Below are 16,801 nucleotides of genomic sequence, written 5' to 3'. Positions count from 1 at the left end.
CATGCCACCAACTGCCCCTCATCAAAATTTGTTTAAGTTTTTATTTTAATTCATTCACTCCATGAGAGAAGAGGAGACAGAGAGAGAGAGAGAGACAGAGAGAGACAGACAGAGACAGAGACAGAGAGAATTCCCAATAGGTCTTCAAAGCAACCCACCCTCAGCTTTAACTATCCAGGATCATAGGCACTGCCTCAGGCATCTACCCTGGGAGACCTTAGGATGTAAACATCCTTCCAATATGGCCTCAGAATCAGAGTGGACCAGATAATGCCTTAGAGAAATGTCTACATGACCTAGAGTTATATGTGTGTGTGTGTATATATATATATATATAATTTTTTAATAATTACTTTATTAACTTTATTTATTTATTTACTTATTTAACTTGACCAGAGAGAGAGGGAAAGTGTAAAAGTAAGCTGCCAGGTTGGCCATGTGGGAATCCAGCACCCTTAACCACCATGCCACCTGTTGGCCCATGCTACATATTTTTACCTTAAATCATGAAAATATTATTGACTTTGACTCTGACCTACTTAGGCAATAAGTGGAATATGTTTAAGGTGCTAAATTGATATTTAAAATATAGATAGAAGTAAGTATGCAAACTATTCTATTTTAAATCACAGTAGATGCATATCATTATTAGAAAATACATAGCATATGGAGTCAGCAGGTGGCATGGTAGCTAAGGTGCTAGACTCTCACATGATCAACTGCAGTTAAAGGCCCAGACCTGGCTACTTGTTTTTGTGCTTCCCCTTTCTTCCTTTCTCTCTGTCTATCTCTGGTCAAATTCAAAATAATAATAATAATAATAATAATAATAATAATAATAAATGGAATTAAATAAATAATTCTAAAAAATACATAATACAATATACAGTAATAAATATACAGTACCAAGATGTTTGGCTTAATTTAACGATATCAATAATAATATTAAGTGAAAGTAGACAGAAAAAAATTAAAGGTGGAGATCATAGATTTTTTTTAAAAAAAAGAACAAATCAAAACCTCTGTGTTATCTGAAAATATTTCTTTAATTTTAAAGAGATATAAATATCGAGGACCACGGGACCAGCAGTTGGGGTAATGGCTATGTCACTGGATTCCCATGTAGTCAACCACAGTTTGAGTCCCAGACCTGGTGGCTTCAACTCACGCTGGGCACGTGTGCATGTGTCCTCAAGATCCTGAAAGGAGAAGGGATCTTGGGCAGGCATGCACACACACACGCCTGGTGTGTCTTTAAGCTACTCGGTCTAGGACTCACTCTGTGACCAACTGCATGGGAGTCCAGTGACATGGCCATTATGCTAACTGCTAGTCACCCTGCTTACCATGTTTCTAAAGGGCTCGTTTTATTTCTTTTGATGTAACTTTATTTTAATTGACTATCTCCCTTACACAACACTTCAAAAAATTTAATTTTCAGAAGCAAGGAGATATATATGAGAGTCTTTCAAAAAGATCATTGAAAATGTGTATTTTGGAAAAATCATGTATGGATTACAAATTATGTCTTTTGCACCAAAATAAACTTAAACTTAAATTGTGTTTATTTTATTTTTATTTATTTATTTATTTTACAAACTTTCTGAAGCCCCTTCAGGCTTTATTTATTTATTTATTTATTCCTAAAAACTCTCAGGGTCATTCTAGTCTCCCACTCTCAGGAAATAGTTCTCCAGGACACTGCTGTAGAAGAGGACAGCCCAGTCAGGTGCCTTATATGAAGCTCCATAGGATGAGTGCACTTCTTGCTCCCTGCAAATCAAGATACGTAATGCCTAAAGTGGCTAAAAATATTCCCATATTATTTTTCCTATGAAGAATCCAAAATCTCTTCTAGATATCTTACATGGAAAAGAATATCTGTATTTCCTCAGACCTGTAAACAAACCTCTTGGTTAAAGAGCCTGAACTTTCTGCGTTGGGAGAGCTTACCTAAAAGAGATGCTAAGACCTTAATTTAAACTCCCACTCCCTGTGGCATCATCAACCAAAGAAAATTGGTTGCATTATCCTAAATAACAATTATAATTGAATATTATTTTCTGATGTAATTCTAGTTTCATAGACAACTTGAAGGAACATAAGAACAACTCTAGAAATATTTTATGTGAAAGCTAACTTGAAAGCTTAAATGTATGAACCAGATGGTGGCACATCAGTAAAACATGGTAACTTTCAAAGTGATACCACAAATGAAGACTCCTGGTTGGAGTTTGGTTACCTTCCTGGGTACACCTAGCACAGGAGTCCCCATTGCTTGGGGATGACTAAAAGCAGACAATGACAAGACCCTGTTAGTGGTGCTCATTCTCTGTTTATCTAGTGCATGGGAGAAACAAATGAATAAATAAACTAGAGAAAATGGCTTTGTCTTCAACTAGAATGTTGATTCCAGGGATCATAACCAATTTCTCTTTCACCTTATATATCCTTCTTACAGATTTTTTCTTTTATTTTACATTTAATTATTATACATCTTTACTGTATACAGTAATGTTTTTCAAAGCATCTATGCATGGAGTATCAACCAAGTCAAAGATATTACCGCATACATCATTCTCAACAGATACCTTTTTCTTTTTCTTTTTCTTTTTTTTTTTTTTTGGCATAGGGCACGTGCACTTACCAGAGAGAGAAAATGAGAGGGAAAATGAGAAATCACTTCCCAGGAGGTATGTCCACCCTGCAACCCTTATCTTTCATTCTTCACCTGGAGTTGTGTGTACACAAACACACATACCTATTTCAAGTCACCTGTCCAGGACTTGAACAACAGTTCGGTATGTGGGAATCCAGCACTGTAGTTACCACACCATCTGCTGTTCCCAGATAGCTTTCTATTCTCATGTCCATTAGGTGTGTTTTCTTCTTGTTCCCCTGATCTCCTTCTCAGCCCTCCCTATCCAGTCCCTCCTGTGCAGTCTCTTGTATATACTTTGCCAATTCTACAATTGTGTCTTCCAGTCTTCCAATTTCCATATGAAGTGCAGACATTTAGTATATATTGAGTGGGGATGTGCTTTGTCTATCTTGTTTCACTTAACATTAAATCTGCCATATTCAAATGGCTATATTATAAAATGAAACCCTTGGTCTTATTTCAATCATTGGAAATATTTGTTTTATTGCTGATATTACTCATGATAGGATTCAGAATGTGCCCACCATTATGTACCATGGGTTAATTGCCATAGCCACACCTGATCATTAGTTGTATTTTAGTCTCCTGATTTGTCTTCACTATATTGAACTTAGGCCTTTGGTATAAGGAATAAATTGTCATGCATTGAAAGTCTTGAGTGTGCTATAAAACTGAATCTATTCTAATATTGAACTTTATTTTTCAAAGCATTTTCCCTGACAGAATAATACTATAATAATCATTCTCTTCTGGCTTTATTTGCAAAGTTTAGAGTTTTTTTTTTTTTTTTTTAATTAAGAGAGAGAAACCTTTGCTGTAGGACATATTCACTCTCTGGAGAAACAGAGACAAATAGAAAGTGAGAAATCACTCCACGGGGGGGATGGCCACTCTACAATCCATTCTCCTACACTCTCCTCTTGGGATCTTGGGCACACATGCAAACATACATGCCCAACATGAGTTTTAAATCACTGGGTCTGGGACATAAACTACAGTCAATTATGTGGGAGTGCCGGACATAACTGTCACACCATCTGCTGGTCCCAAACTTAGGGACATTTAACGACAGTGTTTCTTATAATAATTTGATTATAACATAGTAATAGACATAGAAAAAAAGGATGCATAGTGAGGAAATTTTAGAGTTAGCCTTTCTGAGACTCAGAAACTGTGTCTTCATTTATATTGATAGGACTGGCATGACTATGTGAAGAACTAATTTGAAAATAGAGTGGGAAGTGAAGTTAAACGTCAGATCTGGGGGCCAGCAGATACTGTATCTATTAAGTTGCTGGACTTCCACATGGCAAATCATGGTTCGAGTTCCAGACCAATGCCTTAAAAATCACTCCAGCCATGTGTGCATGTGTGCATGTGTGCCCAAGATCCTGGGAGGAGAAGGAAAGAGAAAGGATTGTGGTATGGCCATCTCCCGGTGGGGAGTGATTTCCCACTTTCCCTCTCACTCCAGCAAGTACATGCACCTTAATGCACAAACCTCCAAAAATGAAAAGAAGTCAGATCTTTACCCTAATGATTCAATCATTTATACCTTTCTCTTAACTTCTTCCCAAATTCTGAATCACTTTCTTTTCTGTCAGATCAAAATCACCAATTGCTGAAAATACTTACCATCCATGACTAAAATGCCTTCTATAAACTGCTCAACAGAGCTTCAAATACATTACTATGACTAAAAGAAGTTAAGGAGAATATGTGAGGAAAGTCTAAGTCTAACCCTATGATTTGATACTGTGGAACTTACTTTATCTAGATCCACATAAAGTTTATACGGTCCTGATAAAAACAAATATGTTTTCTAGGAACATGTTTTGGAACCCACCACTTTTCTGAGAGCTTCTTTCACATCCTTGTTCCTCAGACTATAGATCAGGGGGTTCAGCATGGGTATCACTACTGTGTAGAACACTGTAGTCACTTTGTCAATATCCAGACTATTGCCTGAACTGGGCCTACAGTAAGTGGAAAGGATTGTCCCGTGGAAGACAATGATGGCCGTGAGGTGGGAAGTACAGGTGGAAAAAGCTCTGCGTCTTCCCTCAGCAGAGCGCATCCTTAAGATGGTGATGAGAATAAACAGATAGGACGTGAGGATGATAGTGATGGTGATGATCTCATTGACAGTGGCCACAATGAACAGCAGCACTTCATTTGTGGTGACGTCAGAGCAAGCAAGACTTAGGAGAGGGAGTAGATCACAGAAGAAGTGGTTAATCACATTTGACCTGTAGGATGGGATGTCAAGGGCTAAACATAAATGAATCAGAGAACAGACCGACCCACAGAGGTAGCAGCAAGATACGAGCTCCATACAGAGCTTCTGAGACATGGCTACCACGTAGAGCAGTGGGTTACAAATGGCCACAAAGCGGTCATAGGCCATCACGGCCAACAAGAAGACCTCAGTGATTGCATAGGCACAAAATAAATAGAACTGCACCATGCATCCCAGGAAGGAGATTGCTTTGTCCTTTGTTAAGATATTAGCCAGCATCTTTGGCACAATGATTGAAGAGTAGCAGAAATCCACAAAAGGCAAGTGACTGAGGAAAAAGTACATGGGAGTGTGGAGTTGCCATTCTAAGTCAGGTTAGGGAAAACAAATGATAAATTCTGTGCTTCTGCAAAGAGAACAAGAGAGAAAAAAAACAAGTTTATATTATTATATTTAATTAATCATATTAAAATTAGAAAACAACATCAAACTCAATGTAATTATGTGGGGTAAGGAAAACACATTTGTCAAATTTTCTAAACGCCACAGGATTTTCAAATAATTTACAATATCTTACTTGATCCCATTGATGAAAATTAACTTTAGTGTCAGCAATAACCAGAAATTATTTTCAGCCATTAACTTCTGCTGTAGAGTTCAGATTATTGATCACATCAGGCAGCTTGCTGTACATTTCCGAAGACTCAATGATACACTTTGATATCACACCAAAATTAACTGATATTCAATCTGATTTCTTTCTTTTTTACTCTCCCATTGTCTCTAGTGTACACACACCTCCTGACATCAGAAAATAATGAAAACAAAATTTAAAAATTAATGACTGATTAAACTCATTACAATGGTGTTTATGAAGGCCTAGAATATCTCCAAAATATAGAATGCTTATGTGAATTTTTTGGTCAAAACCATTAGGCAACATCTATCTAGCTTCATTCTAACAATGACAGGAAACTAAGTAATACTTTTAATGAGAGCTCTTATTGTCAGTGTAATACAAAACATTTAATAATAGCTCACAAATTGTGGAAAACTATGTTCAAAGCATATCAGCAGTGTGATATTAAAAGAGAAAACCAAAATAAAAATTGCAGGGATTGTTATACTATGATACATGATATCTAAGGTAGACAATTATCATGGTATTTGAAATTATTTTGAAAATGGTTAATTAATAAAAAGCAGAAACCATAATATTGTTTGTGTATGTATAAGGCTGTAAATGAGAAAATACATGTGGAACTGTGAACGTTTGTAAATACATCACATAATATTAGTTTAATTTTGCTACAATCTGGAAATACTTTATCTATACTGAAGAAGAGGGCACTGAAAACTCTCCAACCTTTCTCAAACGTAGTTAGGAACACTGGATGAGTGTTTTATTCTCTGTAAGCTTTCACCAAGTCCTGTTCCTTAAAGAACTGAGGTATTTTCTGTCTTGTTTCTTTAGAATCCAGTTGTGAATGTAATACTTCTTGTACACATGTGTAAAAAAACAGAATGAAGAGATTCTGGACTAAAAGCACAGCCTACTGTTGAACTATTATTTTTAATCCAAAAATTTGGGGAGCAAAATCATGGTTTTCTATTATATGATGAAAAAGTAAACTAAACAGTAAAAGGAAGATAATTGTGTGGGTAAAAGAAGAAAATCCTTTTTAATTTTTTTCCTTATAATGTTATATGCTGATAATGGAAATGAGTCTATGATAAATCTAAAGGAAATCCAAAATAATTCATCTTTCCTGATCAGAAGACATTTGCATGTTCCAACTCTAAATGACCAGATTCTAGGAAATTTATCTTGCAGAACTAGAGTTATTTACAAACTCTTTCTTGGTCATAAATTGCAGATTTCTTTAAGGAAGTTGGTGAGACAAAAAAGGAGGGGATGAGGGGGGTGAGTATATTTACCACTGACATTACTCTTTGTTTCATACACATCAGTGTTTGGTATTATACAATATATTCTTCTAGTTTCCAAGAAACTACCTCTAGATCTAATAAACAAAAAACATTTTTAAGAATTCTTGCATAGCATAAAGTTTCTCATATGTATTCTCTGATTAGAAGAGAGATAAGATCGATACATATTTACAATATTTATTTTGTTCAGAAAATATATTCAGTTGCACTTTCAAGTAAGCAGAATCTAGTTATAGCCAACAAACCTGTGGTATAGACATTTGGTGCCTGGAACTGAGATGACAGATGTGTGTAGTACCATAATGAGACACTCATGCTGTAATTTAAACTCCAGGTAAATGGGTCCCTTATGTGAAACAATGATTAATCTCTATGGTATAGAAAAAATAAATAAAAATTGAACTAAAATAGATGTGATGCAAGACTTGAAAATGATTAACAGCTATGTAATATCATCAGCATTTCAAAAATATTTGTTATAGGGCACATGTGCTCTCCAGAGAGAGAGAGAGAGAGAGAAAGAGAAAGCATCTACCTAAGGGAATGATCATGCCACAATTCTTTCTCCTTCATTTCTCCTTTTAAAATTTTGAACATGCATGCACATAGTGTTTTTTAAGCCACAAGACTTAGGACTTGAACTTCATAGTCAGACATGTGGGATCCCCTGCCTTAACTACCATGTCACGAACTGGCCTTCATAAAGATTTATTTTTAAAACCATTGATTCCAGGAGATAAGGGAGAGGAGAGAGAGAGAAAGTGAGAGAGAGAGACAGCTCCAAAAAGTCTTCAAAGCAATCGACTCACAGCTTCAGCTAGTCAGGATCATAGGCGCTCCCTCAGGCATTTGCCCAGGGAGATCTCATGATGTAAACATAGGACCTTGCAATATGGCCTCAACATCAGAAAGTGGACCAGATACTGGCTTACAGAGATGGTTACATGACCTGGAGTTGAGAGATGTAGGTTTAGAATTTGATCATCCAGTGGCTACATTGCATCTACGATGAGGCACTTAGGTACCTGTTTTTATTTGAAACTATTAAAACATTATTGACTTTGATATCTGACCTACTTAGGCAATAATTAGAATAATTTTCAAACTGGTATTTAAAATATACCTAAAAGTAAGTATGCAGACTATTTTTTTTAATCACACTATATAAATATTTCGTTATTAGAAGATACATAGTGGGACCAGCAGATGGTCTAACGGTTATGTTGCTAGACTCCCACATAGCAACCATGGTTTGAGTTCTGTACCTGTTGAATTCAAACTCATGGCAGGCATATGTGTGTGCATGCCCAAGATCCTGAGAGGAGAACAAGGAGAAGGAGTTGCAGAGTGGCCATTCCCCTGGTTGGAAGTAATTTCTCGTTTTCTGTCTCTCTATCTCTCTGGTGAGTACACATACCCTATATACATGGTATATGGGGCCAGCAGGTGGCGCAGTGGCTAAGACACTGTACTCTCATGTAGCTGACTGTGGTTTAAATCCTGGACCTGCTGGCTTGCTTTTTCACTTTCCTTTTCTCTATTTCGCTCTGGTCAAATTAAAAAATGATAAAAATAAAAAATGAAATGAAATTAAAAATTCTAAAAAAGAGATACATAGTGTAATACAAATTCACATATCTTATCCAAAATCTTGGGGACCAGATGGATTTCAAATTTTGTAATAGATTGAGAATGGGATATAAATACATCTAGATAAGGCTGAAGGTTATTTTATATAGCATTTTAAGCATGAAAGCTTTTATGGGCATGTTTGTATGGGGGAATCTAGGCATGTGAGAAAAAGAGACAGCTTAAGAGGGGTGGAAGGGCCTTTTTCTGTTGGGGACATTGTCAATGTTATAGATTTCAAATTAATTTTTCTTGTTTTCAATTACCCTAAAAGATAACACACTTTTAAAAGTAATATGTGTAAAGTGGCATTTATAGTTTATAAAAGAAAACTGAGACCAGTGGGTGCTATTGAGTTTTATTTTATTTTTTGTTTTTAGGTTTTTCATATTGGGTGCATGCACTCACCAGAGAGACAGAGAGAGGGAAAATGAGAACTAACTATGCAAGGGAGATGGCTACACTACAAGCCCTTTTACTCCACTCTTCTCAGATTTGGGTCATGCATGCACATGTATCCAGTGTGATTTTTTTAGCAATTTCTAGGAGTAATATCACAGATAGTCACGTGGGAGTTCAATGCCTTAGCCACAATGGCACCTGCTGGCCTGGTGATGTAGAGTAAGACACTAGATTCTGCATGGCTAGCTGTGCAATTTGGATCCTGGTTCCAGAGGCTTGAAAACCACACCAGATGAGTGTGCATGTGTGTCCAAAATCTCAGGAGGAGAACAAAGAGAAACAGACTGTGGCATGGTCATCCCCCCTGGGGGTTGAGTTCTTACTTTCTCTCTCTTCTCTTTCTTTCCACCTCTCTTTCTAGCAAGTAATTGTGCCCTATAGCAAAAACAAACAAACAAAAAACCAAACAAGTGTTTGACAATAGCCTAATGAATATGATAAGATTTGGAATTTCACTATGTTATGATTTATAGGAGATAGATGATATGTTAAATACTATTATTGTATATTTTTGGAAAACTCATTGCCAGCTATTAAGTATAAAGTAGATAAATCAAAAAACAGAAAACATATGAAATAATAAAAATAATTTTATTCTAAAAGTGTCAGCATCTGCCCTGGTGCCCCGCGGGTTGGCTTGTGCTGAATCATGATTGGGGTCTGATGGTGAGGAAGAGAAAGAGGAAGTCCTTCATCTCTAGAGAACTGGGAATCGGAAAGAATGAGACAAAGAGACAGAGTAACAGCAGACATAGGCAGCCTGAGGCTAGGTAGCCTAAGCAACTTGTGCGACCACTTGAGTCAAGCAGACAAACTGGGCATCTTTCTTTATAGTACAAGGCTGTAACACTACATATGTATATTTTATGACAATCTATAGATATGTTGATGTGTAACAGACAATAAGAAGCAGGTAATAAATCTATAAGGGCTTAGACATACTGGGCCAAGTGTATCCCTTGGTGTTAATCCCATCAAGAGAAAATCCCATTATCTTTTTTTCTAATGGAGAAGCCTAGCTGCAGGTGTGGGGAAGAACCATAAGGCTCAAAAATCTTACAGATGCAGAACAGGGATTGAGCTTTACTAATTGGGATCAAGATGTTTCCTGAATTCCATCAGAGTATCTGTTGGAACACCCCTAGCAATTTCCACCCTTTGTTCTGCCTGTAGCAAGGGTCAAGGAAAGGACAACTTGCAAGGTTCTGCCAAAGCCCAAAGGGACAGGAGGTGTTTGCTCAGAGCATGTCCCCACACCTCAGGGTCTCTCTCCAAACATGTCCCTACATAAAAGAAGTCAGAAAAAGTGAATGAAATAGAAAGGGATAGATAAGACAAGTAAAGATATAGTACCAAGACGTTAGGCTTAATTTCACTATATCAGTAATAATATTAAATAAACATACTCTAGACATTAAAATGTAAAGATGAAGATCATGAAAGCAAAAATAACAAGCAAAAAAAAAAATCCCCTTGGTGCTATCTGAAAATATATTTTTTTCTTTTTTTGAGAGGATTTTGCTATAGGTTGCTTGCACTCGCCGGAAAGACAGAGAGAGACAAAGAGACAGAAAGTGAGAAATCACCCTCCGGGGGGATGGTCATGCTGCAATCCTTTCTCCTCCATTCTCCTCTTGGGATTTTGGGCACATGTGTGCATGCGCCAGGCATGAACTTAAGCCACTGGGTCTGGGACTTGAAATGTGGCCAACTACATGGGAGTCCAGCAACATAGTCATTACACAAACTATTTGTTCCATTTCTTTAATTTTAAATAGATACAAATATCAAAGACCAGCAGGTGATCTGGTGGTTAAGGTACTGGACTCCCACTTGGCTGACCATAGCTTGAGACTCAGATCAGTTGGTTTGAAAATCACACTGAGTATGCGTGCATGTGTGCCCAGATTCCCAGGGAAAAAAAGGAAGAGAAAGGACTGGGTGTGGCCATATCCGTAGGCGGTGATTTCTCACTTTCATTCTCTGTCTTGCTCCAGCAAACGTATATGTTCTATGGCAAAACAAGCAAGTAAGCAAACAAGCAAACAAAAAAACAGAGAGAAATAAATATTAATGGATAAAAAATGCATAGAGTAATAGTTGAAAGAAACCTAGAGTGGCTATTTTAATAAAAACTAAACAAACTTTAGGATAATAAATATTCCTAAGATAAAGAAGTCATCTCAAAATAGTGAGGGAGTCAATTCATTATCATATCATCATATAAAATCATACATAAAAATCTTAAATGTATTGATTGAAGAGGTTTGTTTGTTTTTTGTTTGTTTGTTTTTGCTATAGGGTGCATGCACTCGTCAGAAGGACGGAGACAGAAAGCAAGATATCACCCCCAGGACCACTTAAAGTTATGACTTTTCCTCAAGACCCTAACTGCAGTTAAATGGAGGAACTTCTCCTACATTCTGATTTTATGAAGACAGCATGTGCTTCCTGTAGTTAACAATCTGCAAATGAACACATAGTATTCTCTTCTTGCTGATTCCAGGCTTTCAATATTTACCTTTCAGATTATAATTCCTCTAGGGATTTATTTTTCTAATTGGATCCTTATTGGTGAAAAATATACATGATAATGTGGAACAATTTTGAGCCAATTCCACATTACAATAGGTAATAAGATAAAATATCATGGAGGGACCACCAGATGGTGTAATGGTTATGTTGCTGGACTCCCACATGTTTGACTGCAGTTCAAGTCCTGAACCCGGTGGCATAAAACTTTTGACAAACACGTGTACATGCATGCCTAAAATCTCAAGAAGAGAATGAGAAGGGATTGTGGTGTGGCCATCCCCCCTGGGGGGGAGAGTGTGATTGACTTTTCACTTTCTGTTCTTCTGTCTTTCTGGCGAGCACACACACCCTATAGTAAAATATCTTTTTAAAAATAAAATGGAAAAAATAAAATTTCAATGGTGCGTATGAGTTAGGTCTGAATGAAGAGAGTGATTTAGTTATGCAGAATAAGGGTAAAAGAAAAAAAAGACATTCAGCAAGAACAAAGACAAATGCAAAGAACATACAGAGCTCAGCATCCCACTTAGAAGCGAAAGCAAATTTGTGACTTACATGAATTGGAGAATATGCATAAAAATAAAAAGTGAAAGATAAAATGAGGTAAGCCTAATGAGAAATGATGCAATTTCCAATAACAATTTCTACATGATAGCAACTGAAAAATACATATACATATATACATATATATATATATACATATATATATATACATGTGTGTGTTTGTGTGTGTATAGACAGAGAGAGAGAAAGAAAGACAGAGAAAGGCATAAAAAGAGAGAGCAAGAGAGAGAAAAAACTGAATTTTTCTTGTGATTATTTGAAGGTCTTTGCACAAGCTTCCTAGATTTTGTCATTTAATTTTTCTGAATTTCTTATGACATAATTTTCTCCTTTTATCACTGAGATAGTATTTAAAGTTCTAAAAATCACTAGACAATGTGTAACAACCAAGATATTTAAAGTAAATAAAAAAACAATAAACATAAAACTATAAAAGATAGAAAACAAAAGATGCATATGTATATGCGTATATAATTTCTAAATGTGTGGTGAAACTGATGGAGGTATAATCAATGATATAACTGAAATTTTATTTTGAAAATAACCATAGCTTCATAATGGATATTGGACTGAATGAACTCTTCACTAGACTTAATGTAGGTTGCATAATTAATTCTGCTGAAATAATGTTAATACTATTTATTTAAAGCATTGCAGATTGACAAAAAGCAAAGATGAAGATAGCAAATTATGAATATGGTCAATCTACACTGAAAAATAAAAGAAGCAAAAAGCTAAAAGCATCAACAAGACTCACACGTAATACCTTAGGTCTTCATTGTTCTCTACACATCAATGCTACAGCCCGCTTACTCATCCCTCCACCTCCTTTTACTTTAGAATCTTCTGTCTCACCATTAAAGCCTCTAGAAATGCAATTTAAAATTCATCACTTTTCTGAGAGCTTCTTTCACATCCTTGTTCCTCTGGCTATAGATCAGCGGGTTCAGCATGGGTATCACTACTGTGTAGAACACAGTGGCCACTTTGTCATCATCTCCACTGTTGCCTGAACTGGGCCAGCAATAAATGAAAAGGATTGTTCCATGGAAGACAATGATGGCTGTGAGGTGGGAGGCACAGGTGGAAAAAACTTTGTATCTTGCCTCTGCAGAGTGTATCTTCATAATAGTGATGAGAATAAACAGGTAGGAGGTGAAGATGATAATGATGGTGATGGCCTCATTGAATGTGGCCACAATGAACAGCAGCACTTCATTCATGGTGACATCAGAACAAGCCAGACTTAAAAATGAGGGTAGATCACAAAAATAATGGTTAATTATATTTGACCTATAGGACAAGATATCAAGGCCAAACATAAGTGAATCAGAAAACAGACCGACCCACAGAGGTAGCAGCAAGATACAAGCTCAATACATAGCTTTTGAGACATGACTACAATGTACAGAAGTGGGTTACAGATGGCCACAAAGCGGTCATAGGCCATCGCCGCCAGCAGGAAGACCTCAGTGACTGCCTAGGCACAATATTAATAGAATTGCACCATGCATCCCAGGAAGGAGATGTTCTTTTCCTTGGTTAAGATATTAGCCAGCATCTTGGGCACAATGATTGAGGAGTAGCAGAAATCCACCAAGACCAAATGGCTGTGGAAAACATACATGGGAGTGTGGAGTCGAGAGCTGACCTGAATCAGTGCCATCATGCCCTGATTGGCCAAAACTGTGACTGCATAGATGAGAAGAAACAGCAGGCAAAGGAAGACTCTCAGCTCAGAGACATCTGATAATCCCAGGAGAATGAACTCTGTCAGGGTGGTGCAGTTCTCCTCCACCACTGCCACCCTAAGACAGGTTAGGGGACAACAAATGATAAGATCTGTCCTTTTTCTGGGAAGAGAGTAAAGGAGAACACAAGTTTATCCTACTGCCACCCTAAGACAGGTTAGGGGACAGCAAATGATAAGATCTGTCCTTTTTCTAGGAAGAGAGTAAAGGAGAACACAAGTTTATCCTAAAATCAGAAAATAGTATCAAACCCGAAGAATGTATAAGGTGTAAAGAAAACATAACTGTCAAATTTTAAAAGTTACCAGAGTTTTTTTTTTTTTTTGAGAGGTTTTTGCTATAGGGCGTGTACACTTGCCAGAAAGACAGAAAAAGATGGAGAGACAGAAAGTGAGAAATCACCCCCCAGGGACAATGGCCAAGCCGCAATCTCTTTTCTTACATTCTCCTCTTGGGACCTTGGTCACGCACACACACGCGCCTGGCGTGAGTTCAAGCCACTGGGTCTGGGACTCGAACTGCAGTTGACTACATGGGAGTCCAGTGACATAGCCATTACACTAACTGCTGGTCCCAAATTTTACAAGATTCTTAAAATAATTTACATTGTTAAATATCTCAGCGGATCCCACTGGTGAAAATTAAAGCATCGCAATAACCAAAATCGATTCCCAGCCATTAATTTCTACAGCTTAATTCAGATGATCAATAATGCTAGGTAGTTTGGGACCAGCAGTTAGCGTAATGGCTATGTCGCTAGACTCCCATGTAGTCGACCGTGGTTTGAGTCCTGGACCTGGTGGCTTAAACTCATACCAGGCGCGTGTGAGGGCGTGCCCAGGATCCCGAGAGGATAATGGAGGAGAAGGGATTGCGGCGTGGCCATCACCCCTGGGGGGTGATTTCTCGCTTTCTATCTCTCTGTCTGTCTCTGTCTGTCTGGCGAGCGCATGCGCCCTATAGCAAAATCCTCTCCAAATAAAGAAAAAATAAATAATGCTAGATAGTTTGATGGACTTTAAAATAAAGTTAATGATACACTTTAATGCTGCATCAAAATTAACTCCTATTACAAGTAAATTGAATTAGCTCTACACAGATTAAAAGCTATTTTTGTTGATATTATCCAATCTATTAGTAACGTAAATTTACAGCAGGTAAAGTTTTCTATAAATCCATAATTGGGGATTGGGACAAATTTCTTTGAGTACAGTGGTTTGTAAATTTGGAATTATGCATAATTAAAAAGAACAATTAAGAATAGGCTGAAAACCATAATAATTTATATTTATCTGATTATCTAAGTGGTACCTAGCAACAGTGCTGTGAGCTGCCATGACTTTGTCCTCTGCGTGGTGGGACCACTCCACTCTTTTTGTGCAGAATTGCTTTGGCAATATGGGGTCTTTTATGATGCCAGACAAACTTTATGATTGTCTTTTCTAGATCTGTGAAGAATGTGTCTGGTACTTTGATTGGCATTGCATTAAATTAGTAGATTAATTTGGGTAGAATTGCCATTTTGATTGTATTATTTCTTCCAATCCAGAAAAATGGGATATCCTTCCACTTTTTTGTATCATTTTCAATTTCTTTTTTTATCTTCTCATATTTTCCTTGTGGAGGTCTTTAACTTCTTTGGTTAGATTTATCCCTAAGTATCTTATACTTTCTGTGGTTTTGGTAAATGGAATAAAATTTTCAGTTCTATCTGATTCTGCCTATTGTTCGTATGTAGAAATGCTATAGATTTCTGTATATTAATTTTGTATCCTGCAACTTTACTGTATTCATGTATAACTTCCAGAAATTTTTTCATGGAAACCATTGAGTCTTCTATATATACAATCATGTCATCTGCAAACAGAGTTTCACCTCTTCTTTTCCTATTTGAATGCCGTTTATTTTTTCCTCTTTTCTGATTGGGTTGGCGAGGTCTTCCAGTACTACATTGAAGAGGAATGGAGAAAGTAGGCATCCTTGTCCTGTACCAGTTTTTAATGGAAAAAGTTTCAGCTTTTCTCCATTGAGGATGATGTTCACTACGGGTTTTTCATAGATAGCTTTTATTGTGTTGAGAAATGACCCTTCTATGCTGATTTTGCTTAGAGTCTTGATCATGAAGGGATGTTGTTTCTCGTCAAATGCTATTTCTGCATCAATTGAAATGACCATATGGTTTTTATCTTTCTTCCTGTTAATATGGTGTATTACATTTACAGTTTTGCATATGTTGAACCAACCTTGCATTCCTGGGATAAAGCCTGTCTGATCATGATGTATAATCTTTTTATAAGTTGTTGGATTCAATTTGCCAGTATCTTGTTGAAAATCTTTGCATCTATATTCATCAGGGATACTGGTCTAGAGTTTTCCTTCCTTGTCCTGTCCTTATCTGTTTTAAGGATAAGGGTGATAGAGGCTTCATAGAATGAATTAGGGAGAGATTCAACCTTTTGGATCTTTAGAAATAACTTGAGCAGAATGGGGGTTAACTCTTCTTTGAAAGTTTTGTAGAATTCAGAGGTGAATCCATCAGGACCAGGGCTTTTCTTTGTTGAGAGGTCATTTATTAATGATTCAATCTCCTGGCTTATTACGGGCCTATTCAGACTTTCTATATCCTCCTGACTCAATCTTGGTATATTATATGTGCCCAGAAATGTGTCCATCTCATTCAGATTGTCTTGTTTCTTGGCATACAGATGTTCACAGTATCCTCTAATAATGTTTTGTGTTTCTACTATGTCTGTTGTTATTTTGCCTGCTTCATTGCAGATCTGATTCACCTGGATCCTTTCTCGCTGCTTCTTAATAAGTCTCACTAGTGGTGTATCAATTTTGTTTATCTTTTCAAAGAGCCAGCTTTTACTTTCATTTATTTTCTGTTTAGTTCATTTATTTTCAATTTCATTTATTTCTGCTTGTAACTTTATTATTTCCTTTCTCCTGGAGTTTTTTTTTTTTTTTTTTTGGTTTGTTTTTGTTTGTTTGTTTGTTTGTTTGTTT

The 16,801-nt window shown here is 36.8% G+C and overlaps 1 protein-coding gene and 1 pseudogene across 1 annotated transcript; both read right to left on the bottom strand.

The window, feature by feature from the left end:
* Nucleotides 1-4,484: 4,484 nt before the first annotated feature.
* Nucleotides 4,485-7,166, bottom strand: LOC102502434 (olfactory receptor 5L1). The gene is made up of 2 exons (XM_006157928.1): nucleotides 7,097-7,166; nucleotides 4,485-5,266 (listed from the first exon to the last, which is right to left on the bottom strand). The coding sequence occupies exons 1-2, from the start codon at nucleotides 7,164-7,166 to the stop codon at nucleotides 4,485-4,487; spliced, it is 852 nt and encodes a 283-aa protein (XP_006157990.1).
* Nucleotides 7,167-12,907: 5,741 nt separating this feature from the next.
* On the bottom strand, nucleotides 12,908-15,129 carry LOC102502008 (olfactory receptor 5L2-like; annotated as a pseudogene).
* Nucleotides 15,130-16,801: the final 1,672 nt, after the last annotated feature.

This window comes from Tupaia chinensis, unplaced genomic scaffold (genome assembly GCF_000334495.1).
Source record: "Tupaia chinensis unplaced genomic scaffold, TupChi_1.0 Scaffold000564_1, whole genome shotgun sequence".
Taxonomy (NCBI): Eukaryota; Metazoa; Chordata; class Mammalia; order Scandentia; family Tupaiidae; genus Tupaia; species Tupaia belangeri.
The sequence above is the reverse complement of the archived record's forward strand: the minus strand, read 5'-3'. Positions and strand labels throughout refer to the sequence as shown.

Coding starts and splice junctions, on each gene's coding strand:
- LOC102502434 (XM_006157928.1), bottom strand. CDS start 7,166: ATGAGTGTCTCATTATGGTACTACACACATCTGTCATCTCAGTTCCAG. Junction 5,267..7,096: donor ACCAAATGTCTATACCACAG/GTTTGTTGGCTA, acceptor AACCTGACTTAG/AATGGCAACTCCACACTCCC.